The sequence below is a fragment of the Terrapene carolina genome, unplaced genomic scaffold, assembly GCF_002925995.2.
Source record: "Terrapene carolina triunguis isolate 2854851 unplaced genomic scaffold, T_m_triunguis-2.0 Scaffold89, whole genome shotgun sequence".
Lineage (NCBI taxonomy): Eukaryota > Metazoa > Chordata > Testudines > Emydidae > Terrapene > Terrapene triunguis.
In genome coordinates, this window is record NW_020664440.1 from 19,826,504 (window position 1) to 19,839,765 (window position 13,262).

Here is a 13,262-nt window from a genome sequence, read left to right on the forward strand (position 1 = left end):
CTAAAATCTAGTATGCAGAGAGTAGTCCTTCCATGTACACAGACTGAGTAATAAGTATGATTGTAACTGCTTGAGAAAAATCTTCCAGAAGTGTCAAGAGATCTAGTTCCCTGGCTCCTAAATAAGTCAAAGATACACAGCCCCTTCTACCCACGGCAGGTGCCATATAAATGTAATGCATCTTGATCAAAGTATTTGACACATCATATGCAATTGTTCATTTATTGAACTTTAAATGTCATGATACACCATAGATTAAATAGTTAACTATATAAGACAGTGTTCAAAATAGTCTTTCAAAACATCTCATTGGACAAAACTGAAGCACCAAATTCAAGGACACCTTCCCCAAAATAACATGAGAACAAGGAGGAACAGTTTTGAGCTGCTGACTATACAGGAACTACACAGGGCATGAGTCACTGTTCACTGCTGCAACATACAATTTAAAAAACAGTAGTAAGTTGTTCATTAAAGTCCATAAAGTGAATTCTAGTGCCTAGTGGTGTAGCCATTTCTCTAGCTACTGTATTAATGGAACAGATAACATGGGGAGAGAAGATGGTAATATAGACTCCAATTTTATTAGATAGTCCAGAACTGTAGGTTAGATTACTTTTACATGATGTAGTATTTTACATGTTGGTGTGGAAACGAACCTTGACACTGTCAGCACTGATTAGGCTCATGGATTGCAAGGACAAATATCAACACGTTTTAGGAGCTTTTTCAATGTACTTCAGCTCTGACCCACAAGATTCCTACTATTAAAATCCTGTGACTCAGGAAGAGATTACTAGTTATGGTGGCAAAGCAACTATTAAGTAAGACAAGATCACAAATTCTCTCACCTGTAACTTATTTGGTACTTGAGCCAGGTCTTTAGAGGTTAAATGCAAGTGCATTAGCTGCACTGCCTAGCATCTGTATTTGATTTATCACCATTTTTTGAAATTAAGTCAAGAACAGCATTAAAATCCATGTTAGTCATTGCAAACACACAAGTGACCCAACATGAATTGTAAAATGAGCTGCTGGCAAGAGTAATACAATTAGACATTCATCCATATGTCCAAAACAAACGGACACACACACACACAGGAACCTAATGAGTTAACTTTAAATTAATTATGCAACTCAAAAGCTCCTTCAGAAGGAAGCTCAGTTTTCTGACCGGACAAAGAGGTTTCCTAAGTTTGCAAGGTAAGTCATCAGTTGTAGCTCACCTCAGAATGGGGTTCTGAGCCAAAACTTCAAAAAAGCACTTACGTGCCACTTCCAAGCAAGTCAGGATTTATAGTTAGCATTTCCCCTGCTGTTGTATTCTTTCCAATGCCAACATTATCTACTGAGGAAGCTTAAGAAATGCATCGTTTCTAGTTGTAATAGATTTGATGCTACTGCTGCTTTCATTTATTTTACTCAAGTGTATTTCACACTTCTTAAGCCTTCCAAAGAGATAAGTGTACATGACAAGAAACAGATAAAAACAGCAGGGTTTAACCTCAGCAGCCTGCCTGAGTGATATCTTTTCCGGAAGATTTTGTAATTTCCATTGTAGTGAACACCTGTAAAAAAACAAAAAAACAAAACAATGACTTTTGGGATTTATTAATGCTTTGTGCAGTAGTCTAAACGGCTGTTGGTTGCCCCTTATAGTATACCACAAGCTAGGCTTATACAAATGTAGAAATAGGAAGACAAGATGCAGACTGCATAATTAGTTATTTACAAGAAGTGTCACACTTCGTATATTAAAAAGCCAAAGTAACATTGGACTGCCATCAAAATACAAAATAAAATGTTTAATGTGATGACATTTTAGATTTAAGTCACCCTGGGTCTATTCTCTTCCTGCACATGTGTAACTTCCCTCAATATTAAGTATTAACTAACTCTTGGTTTGAAAAAGTTGAAGTTTCCCCCTTACCTCTGCACATGTTGGATGTATACCTATTGTTTCATCAAGTAATTCTTTCGTGAGACCACATTTTATTGCTGCACCAAAACCTTGGGTAATTTCTCCAGCATTGGGTCCAAGAACATGAAATCCTATCACACGGTTCTTTAAAGAAAAAAAATTAGGTCAGAGCAAAATAGGTTTTGCATTGGTAAAGTTTCATATTCACATTTGAAGAGCGACTTCCAGTTCACTTAAGGTTTGTCTTGAAATGAATGGAGTCAATAGTACACTTGGCACAGATGCTCGGAGGCAGCTTTTAGCACCATGGCCATGTTGCTACAGCTGTGCCGTTAAAAGGCACACAGTGTAGTTGCTATTTGTAGACAGCAGAGCTCTTCTGCCTACAAAAAACTTCTTCCCTCAACGAGTGGTGTTAGTGTTGTTCACACTGGCACTTGTCGTTGACAAAACTTTTGTCTTTTGGGAGGGTGTTTTACTAACACCTCTGAATGACAAAAATTGTGTCTTTCACTTGCCAGTGTAGACAAAGCCTAATTCTATGCCAGCTGGCTTTCATTATTTTAGAGACACACAGTACATTCAGATTGTTGCTGATCTGTGAAGTAGTACTATGTTTCTTTATATGAAGGAAGAATTTAAATACCTACTCATGATGCCTGCAAAAAGTTCTATTTAGAGAACTTTACCTAGTTGGCTATTTCTCTTCCCCTCTCATTACTGATATGAGTAATACACCTACTGTAGGTTTGAGTTTATCAACTTAATTGGTTTCTGAAGTCACAGCTGGCTGCAGTGGCGAATGAGGTTGCAGACAAGAATAACTTGTAGGCAATGGAGGAAACTGGCGGTTATCTTTAAGCAACAAAAATTCTGTATTAATTTCTCTTGTGTATTTTATTAAATATAAATGACTCAGCAACAGGACTGTTTCAAAGTAGAATGTTTACGTAAATTTCCCATGAAGTGTCAGTGTTAGTTATCTCCACACTGAATCTGGCTACAATACTTAAGGCAGGATACTAAATATCTCACAATACAGTATTAATTACTTATACGCAAACATCCATTTACACCGTGTTTGTTTCAGCTTTTCTTGTTCAATAGAGGGGTCTGAAATTCACACTAGGTACTCCCCTTCCCCAGGTGTTTTTATATAATTTCTGCAGTGAAGTTCTAATGGTCAGTGATACATCAGTCTTATAAACAGACCGGATCGTCACTGAAGAATCCAGGAAGAGGATAAGAAAATGAATAAAAGCTCACTTCCTCTCAATCATATAGCTAGATACAATGTAGTATTTAGAAACAGTGTTTCTGCTCCCAACTACCAATCATTTTTATGCCAAATTATCTTCCCCGCTACAGTATTTTATATTTCTCAAATTAGGTCTTCTTCAGGGTTGGGTCTGTTATGTATTAGAAGGTACCAAGTATTGTTGCAGCTAAAAGCATATTGGGCATACAACAAAATCCTGTTTTTCCTATTAAAAATGTACAGCGCAGAGTTTTATAACCAGCAGCAAGTTTTCTATCCTCAAAAAGAGATAGAAACTGAACAGAAAGGGGTATACTTCCTTAAGAAAAGTTAGAAACTTAAGAATATGCAAGTTTAAACTCTATGAAAAAGACATGCAACACAAGGTCACTTAACTGGAACCCAATGAAACATTTGAATTTCTGAAGTACCAGAAATAAGGCACAACCACCTCCCAAAACTCACTGTAGAGAAAAATCCGAACACAACTATAACAATCCACCCCCAAACGAATGTTATGAAATTGACACACAAAGTTTCATAAGGCATTAATCTGATACCAACTACCAATTGCTCAATCTGCTAGACACAACCAAATGTTACCTGGTGGATCAAAAGAACAAGTTTAAGTTTTTAATAAAATGTACTTGGATACTGCATTAATAGAACGAGTGTCTGGAATTGGCCATAAACTGAGACCCTGGCCTCAAGTCAATCACTAAATATGTTCTTGAGTCTGTAGCCTAGAAATTTTACTTCTGAGGTTAACATGCTCACAGTGGAGACAAATTCCAATTTATAATACATACATTGTCATGCTTATTGCAGATTATCTTTGCATAGCAAGTATTGTTGTCTCTGCTGGGTACTGTCCATTCAAGAGGCCAAAACAAAGTGTGATACACCTGCAGGAAGCAAGAGGAAGTAGTGTTAAGACTAAATTAAAATATTTTAATTTACTCTATTTATAAGCATCCTAGTTTGTAGCCAAACCTCTAACCTACTAGCTACCCATTTCTCTTTAATATTTGATGGCATTACTCTCCAATTTCTAACTGGATTTAGTGATCTGCTCCACCCACTCCCCATCTTCCAAATCAAAGTTTATATGCAGGGCTGGTAGCATTACCTATTGAGTTTGCCTGACCTTTCCCAAAACATTCTGTTTTCCCAGTTGTTTATAACCATTTGGTCAGGAGTTTTCCATGCTGGGTGTTAGCCTCAGGCTGAATTTTTTGAGACAATTTCAGTTAAACAAGTTCAGCCATTTCTGAGAACAAGGGTATCTTTGGAAAGCACCAGTGGTTCCCAACGCTTTAGAGTGAGTATGGCCTGTGTGTCAGGGATGCAGGGAGTCTGTCTCTTCTGTGCTCTCAATGACCCCCTCTGGCTGACACCCTGGCAGTGTGGAAGTCCCCCCTGTTTCTGAGTCACATAGCACAAATACTGGACCTATGACATTATGAGGGAAGGACCGAGGCAGAGACTAACTGGCTGGACAAGGAGGGAAGGTCTGGGAGCTGGGGAGGAAAGATGGGCAGAACAGGAAACCAACCGGTGTGTAGGGAAACTAGGACTGGGAGTGGTGGAGACTGAAAACACGAGTGGGCAACCAGAGGCTCTGGGGGAGCAAGTCACAATGACAGATCAGGGAGTGTGGGAGAACTGGGACAGGCAATCTGGAGCAGTGGGATTAGGATTTACTGGGCAAGGAGACTAACAACAGAAGCCAGTAGTGGGGAAGAGAAGACTAGAACAGGTTGGAAGGGACAGGGCAGAAGACTGTGCCTGCTAGAGCACACTGCCCTCCACAGCCTCAAATGGAACCCAATATCCCAGAGTCACACTATTTCTCTAATCAGCAGTATATATCTGTGAAACCCACTGGCAAAGTGTCCCACTCCTCTGTAGTGCTGGTCCACAGAGGATTACAACTTAATACTGCTATCAGTTACTCAGTTAGCTCAAATGGCAGAGATCTATAGGTTCTAACCCTGCTGCTGAACCATGTGGGTTGCGTGCCACATGATGGGATTTCAGTTTTTTCGTTTCTCCTTTTAAAAAGGATAGGAAATTATACAAAAGAACTACTTCAGAAGAACAGTAAAGATGCAAAGTCAAGCTCTCAAAAATATAGGAAATAACAGAATAAGGCTGCCTGTGTATCCTTAAATTCACTACCCTTATGTATATGCATTATGACAGTCTTGACTATTTTTCTACAGAACTCCTGTTTATTCTGTGCACTTATGGCTACTGCTCACTTAATAAGCAGCCATCTAATATGGATCTTCATTGTTCAATGCATATCCCCATGTCTCATTCACTACACACTATTCAAACCTTATTCTGAAGGCTTAATTATTAATTTCCTCATAGGTTTTTCTGTGGTGCTCATCACTACAGTGACTGCTTCTCACACATTGAGTTTATTTTCACAACATGCCTGTGAGATCAGTGGTATGATCCTTTCTTTCAGCAGTCCCGTCTCACTCACTATACACATTCCAACTGTTGCCACCAATGAGGTAGGGATCCTACAGACTCGTCTTTCACTACATAACCCTTATTCAGTTCCACAACTGTCCACACTATGCACTAAAGGAGACTGGGATTGTATGGAAAAAGTACATGATCATGTACTTCAAGACTGCATATGCATGATAAAGATCTGAATTACGGTTGCACAGGTAACTAATTCTGGCATTTCCTAACTTTTGAACACTTGACTGTGAAACCTTAATATTCTTAACATAGGTTATGAGTAATATAAAAATATAAGCTTGGCCATCGCTATGCTTTGTTTAGCATTTGTATTAAAAACAGTTATAAGTTTCCTTTATGGTGTTTTGTAAGTTTATCTTCACTAGTTTCTGTTTGGTGCCAGCTGCCTAAGATGCTCTGGTTGCTGCATATGCAATTAAAATACTATATTTTACTTAAGAATGGCCATACTGGGTCAGACCAATAGTCCATCTAGCCCAGTATCCGCTCTTCCGACAGTGGCCAATGCCAGGTGCCCCAGAAGAAATGAACGGAACAGGTAATCATCAAGTAATCCATTCCCTGTCACTCATTTCCAGCTTCTGGAAAACAGAGGCCAGGGACACTATCCCTGTCCATCCTGGCTTATAGCCATTGATGGACCTATCCTCCATGAATTTATCTAGTTCTTTTTTGAACCCTGTTATAGTCTTGGCCTTCACAACATCCTCTGGCAAAGAGTTCCACAGGTTGACTGTGCGTTGTGTGAAGAAATACTTCCTTTTGTTTGTTTTAATTTCATTTGGTGATCCCCAATTCTTGTGTTATGAGATGGAGTAAATAGCACTTCCTTATTTACTTTCTCCACACCAATCATGATTTTACAGACCTCAATCATATCCCCCCCTTAATAGTCTCTTTTCCAAGCTGAAGAGTCCCAGTCTTATTAATCTCTCCTAATACGGAAGCTGTTCCATGCCCCTAATAATTTTTGTTGTCCTTTTCTGAACTTTTTCCAATATATCTTTTTTGAGATGGGGCGACCACATCTGCATGCAGTATTCAAGATGTGGGAGTAAGATGGATTTATATAGAGGCAATATGATATTTTCTGTCTTATTATCTATCCCCTTCTTAATGACTCCCAACATTGTTCGCTTTTTTGACTGCCGCTGCAGATGGAGTGGATGTTTTCAGAGAACTATCCACAATGACTCCAAGATCTCTTTCCTGAGTGGTAATAGCTAATTTAGACCGCATCATTTTCTATGTATAGTTGGGATTATGTTTTCCAATGTACATTACTTTGCATTTATCAACACTGAATTTCATCTGCCATTTTGTTGCCCAGTCACCCAGCTTTGAGAGATTATTTTGTAGCTCTTTGCAGACTGCCTGGGACTGAACTATCTTGAGTTGCTTTGCATCTTCTTTTTTGGGGTGTGTGTGGGGGTGTGTGTGGAAACGATAATGGAAAATTAACACTGATTCCCTACCTGGGGTCTCAGATATATTTTGTATGCTTCAGAATGCCAAAGCACCATTGCCTGAATTGTGCTAGCCCCCAGACCTAACTGGGCTGCTGCTGCCCCAATCCTGAGTGAGTGGGAACCAAATTCACGTGCTGGGAGCTGCAACCTCATCGGTCCCAATCTTAAAACTGTAACAAACTGGTATGTTGTGAGGGCACTTCCATCACTGTGCATAAAGAGGGGCCCATCCCTGCCTGGTCTTATTGCCATGTATGCCCTTACAGCCTCCATCAAGTAGATCCTAGGCTTGGCGCGCGCGCGTGTGTGTGTGTGCGCGCGCGCGTGTACACACACACACACACACACACACACACACACACACCTCTCTAACTTGAACTGCATACGCAGCATCCAGAGTATTTTAGGCTGCTGGCACTAAAATTATAGTAACTTCCAAGTCAGTGCTGAATTGTAAACAGAAACTAGTGAAAACAGAGTACCACATACCCTCTGTTTGGAGTTACTATAAGGTGGGTGCAAAACTGGCTGGAAAACTGTTACCAGAGAGTAGTTATCAGTGATTCGGTCATGCTGGAAGGGCATAATGAGTGGGATCTGGCAGGGATCAGTTCTGGGTCCGGTTCTGTTCAATAACTTCATCAATGATTTAGATAATGGCATAGAGAGAGTACACTTATAAAGTTTGTGGATGATACCAAGCTGGGAGGGGTTGCAAGTGCTTTGGAGGATAGGATTAAAATTCAAAATGATATTGACAAACTGGAGAAATGGTCTGAAGTAAATAGGATGAAATTCAATAAGGACAAATGCAAAGTACTCCATTTAGGAAGAAACAATCAGTTGCACACATACAAAATCGGAAATGACTGCTTAGGAAGGAGTACTGTAGAAAGGGATCTGGGGGATAATAGTGGACCACAAGCTAAATGAGTCAACAGTGTAACGCTGTTGCAAAAAAAGCAAACATCATTCTGGGATGTATTAGCAGGAGTGTTGTAAGCAAGACACAAGTAGTAATTCTTCTGCTCTACTCAGGCCTCAACTGGAGTATTATGTCCAATTCTGGGTACCACATTTCAGGAAAGATGTGGTTAAATTGGAGAGAATCCAGGGAAGAGCAACAAAAATGATTAAAGGTCTAGAAAGCATAACCTATGAGGGAAGATTGAAAAACTTGGGTTTGTTTAGTCTGGAAAAGAGAAGACTGAGAGGGGACAAAAACAGTTTTCAAGTATGTAAAAGTTTGCTACAAGGAGGAGGAAGAAAAATGGTCTCAACCTCTGAGGATAGGACAAGAAGCAATGGGCTTAAACTGCAGCAAGGGCGGTTTAGGTTGGACATTAGGAAAAAACTTCCTAACTATCTGGGTGGTTAAGCACTGGAATAAATTGTCTAGGGAGGCAGTGGAATCTCCATCATTGGAGATTAAGAGCAGGTTAGACAAACACATGTCAGGAATGGTCTAGATAATTAGCCCTGCCGTGAGTGCAGGGGACTGGACTCGATGACTTCTTGAGGTCCCTTCCTGTTCTAGGATTCAATATATATAAGAGAAACATTTGGCATTACAAGCATAAATTCCAGAGTTGAGTCTACAAAAACAATTCTATTGCAAATACATTTGTGAAAACCTTGCCAGAAGGAGGGAGACATAAGCAACTGGAATGAAGATTAAATCAGAGTCTAAAGCAGGTGTGTCAGCCCATGCCAGTAGCAAAAGAATTGGTCAGGGAGGAGAAGTGAAACAGTTCACAAAGGAACAGAGCAAATAAGAGTGAACAGAAAACAGGGGAAGTCTCAGGACCTCATCACCTAAAATGAGCATGCAAAGGATTGTGGTACAAAACGGGAAGAATAACTTTTTGGAGCATTGGTTCAAAGAACTTTACAGTCACTGTTCCAGTGAAGTGAAATTACCTTCCCTCATCCAATCTGGATTTCCCAGAACTCCAAGAGCCACATGGAACTATATACCTAAAGGCAAATGCTTCTGGATTTTTTGAGACACCAGGTGTGTGAGAAAAATCTTTGAATTGGACCAACTTCTGTTGGTGAGAGACAAGCTTTGGAAATAATCAGGTGTCAGAGAAAATCTTGAATAATGCTGTAAGATTACACTGAAGTGTTTAAATAGGAATCTCCTCAATACTTGCAATGTTCATTTAGACCAGTAGCCTCTTGAGAAGATATATTAGCACATTTAAACAGGCAGCTTTGAAATGAAGACTTCAGCTTCTCACCTCTATGTTTTCCTTTCCATATTCTTCAATGGCTCTCTCTTCAGGTAATCCACAACATCCATACTCCAAAGGAGTAAACACTGTAGTTGGTACATTGACATAGTCACACTAAAATTAAAAGAATTCAGTTTTCTTTATATTTACATGACCTGCGTAGACACAAAAAACTTCCTTTTTTAAAAAAAAAAAACGAACAAGCTGCACCACCAAATTTTATTTGGTTACAAACACTCATTGTCATAGTAGCACAAGACCCAAGACTCTCAGCCAGCACCCGCTAATCTCTTGAGGTAAATACCATGGTGAAACTAAAGTTCATATTTTCATAGAATATGATCTTACCTTTATAAAGCTACCCCCAAAAAGCCTGCGAGCTAGAAGCCTGCCTGCCTGAATTGCAACTGGGGTAAGTTCAAGTTTTCCATCCAAGATATCTCCAATAGCATAAACATGAGGCACATTGGTTTGTTCCTCGTCAGTTACAGGTATTTTTCCATTCCTTTTGAAAAACAAAAAGACAAACAAACAAAGTGTAGATCAGTACTCTAACTGAATTGAGAAAGTAAGGTTAAAGACCTATTCTGCTACACGGAGACACTAGAATACTTTCAGGCATTGCTCAGAAGGAGAGAAGAAAAAGAATTTATGCCCACTCTAGTTAGAATGTAAACTCCTTGGGCCACACACTACTGCCTTTTCCTCCCATACAATGCCAAACAGTCAGTACTTAATGGGCCAGATTTTCACCTCTGCACACAAGTGTAAATCTGAATAACACCACTGACATTTGAGAGAAATCAGGCTCTGTCCTACTATTTGAATATTATATAGCTTGCTGAAATAACACATCTCCCTCCTAAGCAAAAGTCTAATCTATCAGCACAGATGAAAAGCAAAGTATTAAGAGCTATTTAGTCAATGGGCACTGTTGCTTTTGTTCATAATGCTAACTTAATCTGGTTAAACCAGAAGACTGAACTCAAGGAGGGGGTAGCCGTGTTAGTCTGTATCTACAAAAAACAACAAGGAGTCTGGTGGGACCTTAAAGACTAACAGATTTATTTGGGCACAAGCTTTCGTGGGTAAAAACCATGCATCTGAAGAAGTGAGGTTTTTACCCACGAAAGCTTATGCCCAAATAAATGTGTTAATCTTTAAGGTGCCACCAGAATCCTTGTTGTTTTTGAACTCAAGGAGGTTCATCAATCAGAAAAATGAAACACAAGTCAGCCTTATACAAGCAGATTATTAAACCATTTTAGCATTGTAAGGGCCCTTTCTAAGAAATGCAAGTGTAAAGCCTCAGTTTCATGGGTATTCCTTCTAAAATAACTCATATGCAGGCTAAGATTTTTTAATCAGTAAATGTCAGTAAACCGCAATCAACTGTACACACAAATGGATGAAAAAATATTTCTATTGACAATGATCAAAGTTTACAGACAGGCAAAGTAAGAAAAGCTGCCTGAGAACTTAGTCTGATTTATGGATGTTTATTCTGTATATTTTAACATGTGATGTTGACATCTTTTAACTGTTAGAAGTCTAAATTTTTGAATCTCAACTTCTACTGTCATTAAACTCCCCACAGTCTGACCCCCTGTAATTTTCCCACAGCTGAAAATTAAAACAAAAACCCCAAAACCCAAACATTAAAAAAATGCTCAAAAACCAAACATTGATATTATCTGGCAAAATTATAAAAAGAAAATAAAAAAAAATCAAGTTTGGCAAGCCTAATCATAGGTCAGTGAAGCAGAAACATTACTGACTACATCAGAGTAACTGAACTAAAAGTAGTTGCTTGTAGTACTACCATTAAAAAAAAAAAAAAAACACCACCCTCATAATATGTGCTTCAAAGTCCAGTTTTGCGGGTGGGTAGGTAGGTAGGTGTGTGTCTCTCCACATCCACAAAATAGTAGTTTCTTAGAAGAATATCACATTAAAGGTAACACTCATGCTCCCTTTCTTGGGACAATAAGCTATTGAAAGTCTCCATGCTCAACTGACAAGTATCATAAGCAGGAATTTCATAAGCAGGAATTTCAAAAATCAGTATCAGTTACTGGTAGGGTTAAGAAGCTGAGAGCAGTCCTGAAGTGAACATGCCAGACAAAGGGCTGGTCCACACTAACCCCCTGCTTCGAACTAAGATACGCAACTTCAGCTACGTTATTCACGTAGCTGAAGTCAAACTCTTAGTTCAAACTTACCGCGGGTCCACGCGTCGACTCGCGGCAGGCAGGCTCCCCCGTCGACTTCGCGTACTCCTCTCGTGGAGCAGGAGAACCGGCGTCGACGGCGAGCCCTTCCGGGATCGATCCTGGATCGATTTATCGCGTCTAGACAAGACGCGATAAATTGATCCCAGAAGATCGATTGCTTACCGCCGGACCCGGAGGTAAGTATAGACGTACCCAAAGATACTCACTTTTCATTGATTTTGACACCAATCTTATCTAAACCAATGTTTCTGGTACAGGCATCCCGACCAATAGCTATCAAAACCTACAAAAAATAACAAAAAAGCTATCAATGTTATTCTGAGTATTCTGTTGCTTAGTTTTCATTGAAAAATTGAAAGTGAACAATTGAAGCCACATTTCCTAAAGCTGCTTAAATGTGAAGGTGTCAGTATAAGCCTAATTAGTTCTAAAAAGGCGATAGCAGCAAAAAGATTACTTTGACACTAGAATAATAGTGAGAACAGACAACTGATCACATATGACACCATCTACAAAACAGTCAACCCCCTACTAGCACAGTTAAAGTTTCAGCAATTCTGTGGACGGGGTCGCAACAAGACAGAATATTGAAGTCTTATTTTTCTATGGAATGTTGACAAGTCTGTCAGGTTGCCAAAATTATTCAATTTCTTATTATACTGCCTTCTCTTTCTTTCCAAAAATAGTATAAATGGTTTAAGAGCTTTAATGATCATTAACAAATAACATTGTACTTTGATACAAATACATATTTGTGGGCATCATTTAGTGCCAGATAACAGGGATATTTTTAGTACAAAATTGCTTACAGTATTATATTCTCCTTCAACAATTTCTGGTCCCTCAGTAGACTGTGCTACCACTTTTAGTCTTCCAGGCATGCCTTCCTCCAACCTTTCAATCTGTAGGAAAGAATTCATAATCTTAGTCAAGTTACCTTAACCAGCAGAGCCTTATTGCATTGTCACACTACACACACCTCGCGGAATGTTCAGCAATAAAATGCTTTTAACATAAAAGCTTGGCCATACAGAATTTTCAGCTTATCTGCTATAGAGCTGAATTCTTTTCTCGGAAGACATTTTATCACAAGACACTTGTATTCTGCATAATCCTTTCCTTACAGGCTGGTTATTTAGCAAGAAAGAAGAGAAACAAACGAAAATACTTGCCTGAGTAGGTACAAATTTCCTGATGAATTTAACACCATGAGTTTCCATGTAGGCACCTGCTCTCTCTGCCATTTCTTGGTCAAAGCCTCGAAGAAGGATGGAGCGCACCATAACTGTGACATCCAAACCAATGCCAGCAAGAAATCCTGCACACTCCAGAGCCACATAGGAGGCACCCACAATTAGAGTTTTGCCAGGGCAGTAAGGCAGGGAGAAGAGGTCATCGCTGAGAAGAATCACAGAAAACACTAACTGTTTTACAATTCAGCTTTGTTTTAATTTGCATGTGCAAAAGTAGACAGAAGACAAGTCTTATTAACTGAGACTAACATCTCATCTCACCTAGTAATGCAGTATTCCTTATCTCCAGGGATACCCAAATATCGGGGCCTTTCCCCTGTTGCTAGGACAAATGTCTGTGCTGTGTGAAAGGTTTCCTGTCCTTTCCTGTTGGTTGCCTGAGATA

At 39.4% G+C, this 13,262-nt stretch overlaps 1 protein-coding gene across 1 annotated transcript in view; it reads right to left on the minus strand.

The window, feature by feature from the left end:
• Positions 1-208: 208 nt before the first annotated feature.
• The window catches only part of TXNRD3 (thioredoxin reductase 3), a 32,129-nt gene continuing 19,075 nt past the window's right edge, over positions 209-13,262 (minus strand). The window contains exons 8-16 of the mRNA XM_026650269.2: positions 13,139-13,254; positions 12,797-13,022; positions 12,434-12,526; positions 11,831-11,907; positions 9,739-9,895; positions 9,397-9,504; positions 3,989-4,084; positions 1,931-2,065; positions 209-1,568 (exon numbers count right to left, since the gene is read on the minus strand). Coding sequence (XP_026506054.1) covers positions 1,506-1,568; positions 1,931-2,065; positions 3,989-4,084; positions 9,397-9,504; positions 9,739-9,895; positions 11,831-11,907; positions 12,434-12,526; positions 12,797-13,022; positions 13,139-13,254 — 1,071 coding nt within the window. The 3' untranslated portion in view covers positions 209-1,505. The remainder of the gene's footprint in view (positions 1,569-1,930; positions 2,066-3,988; positions 4,085-9,396; positions 9,505-9,738; positions 9,896-11,830; positions 11,908-12,433; positions 12,527-12,796; positions 13,023-13,138; positions 13,255-13,262) is intronic.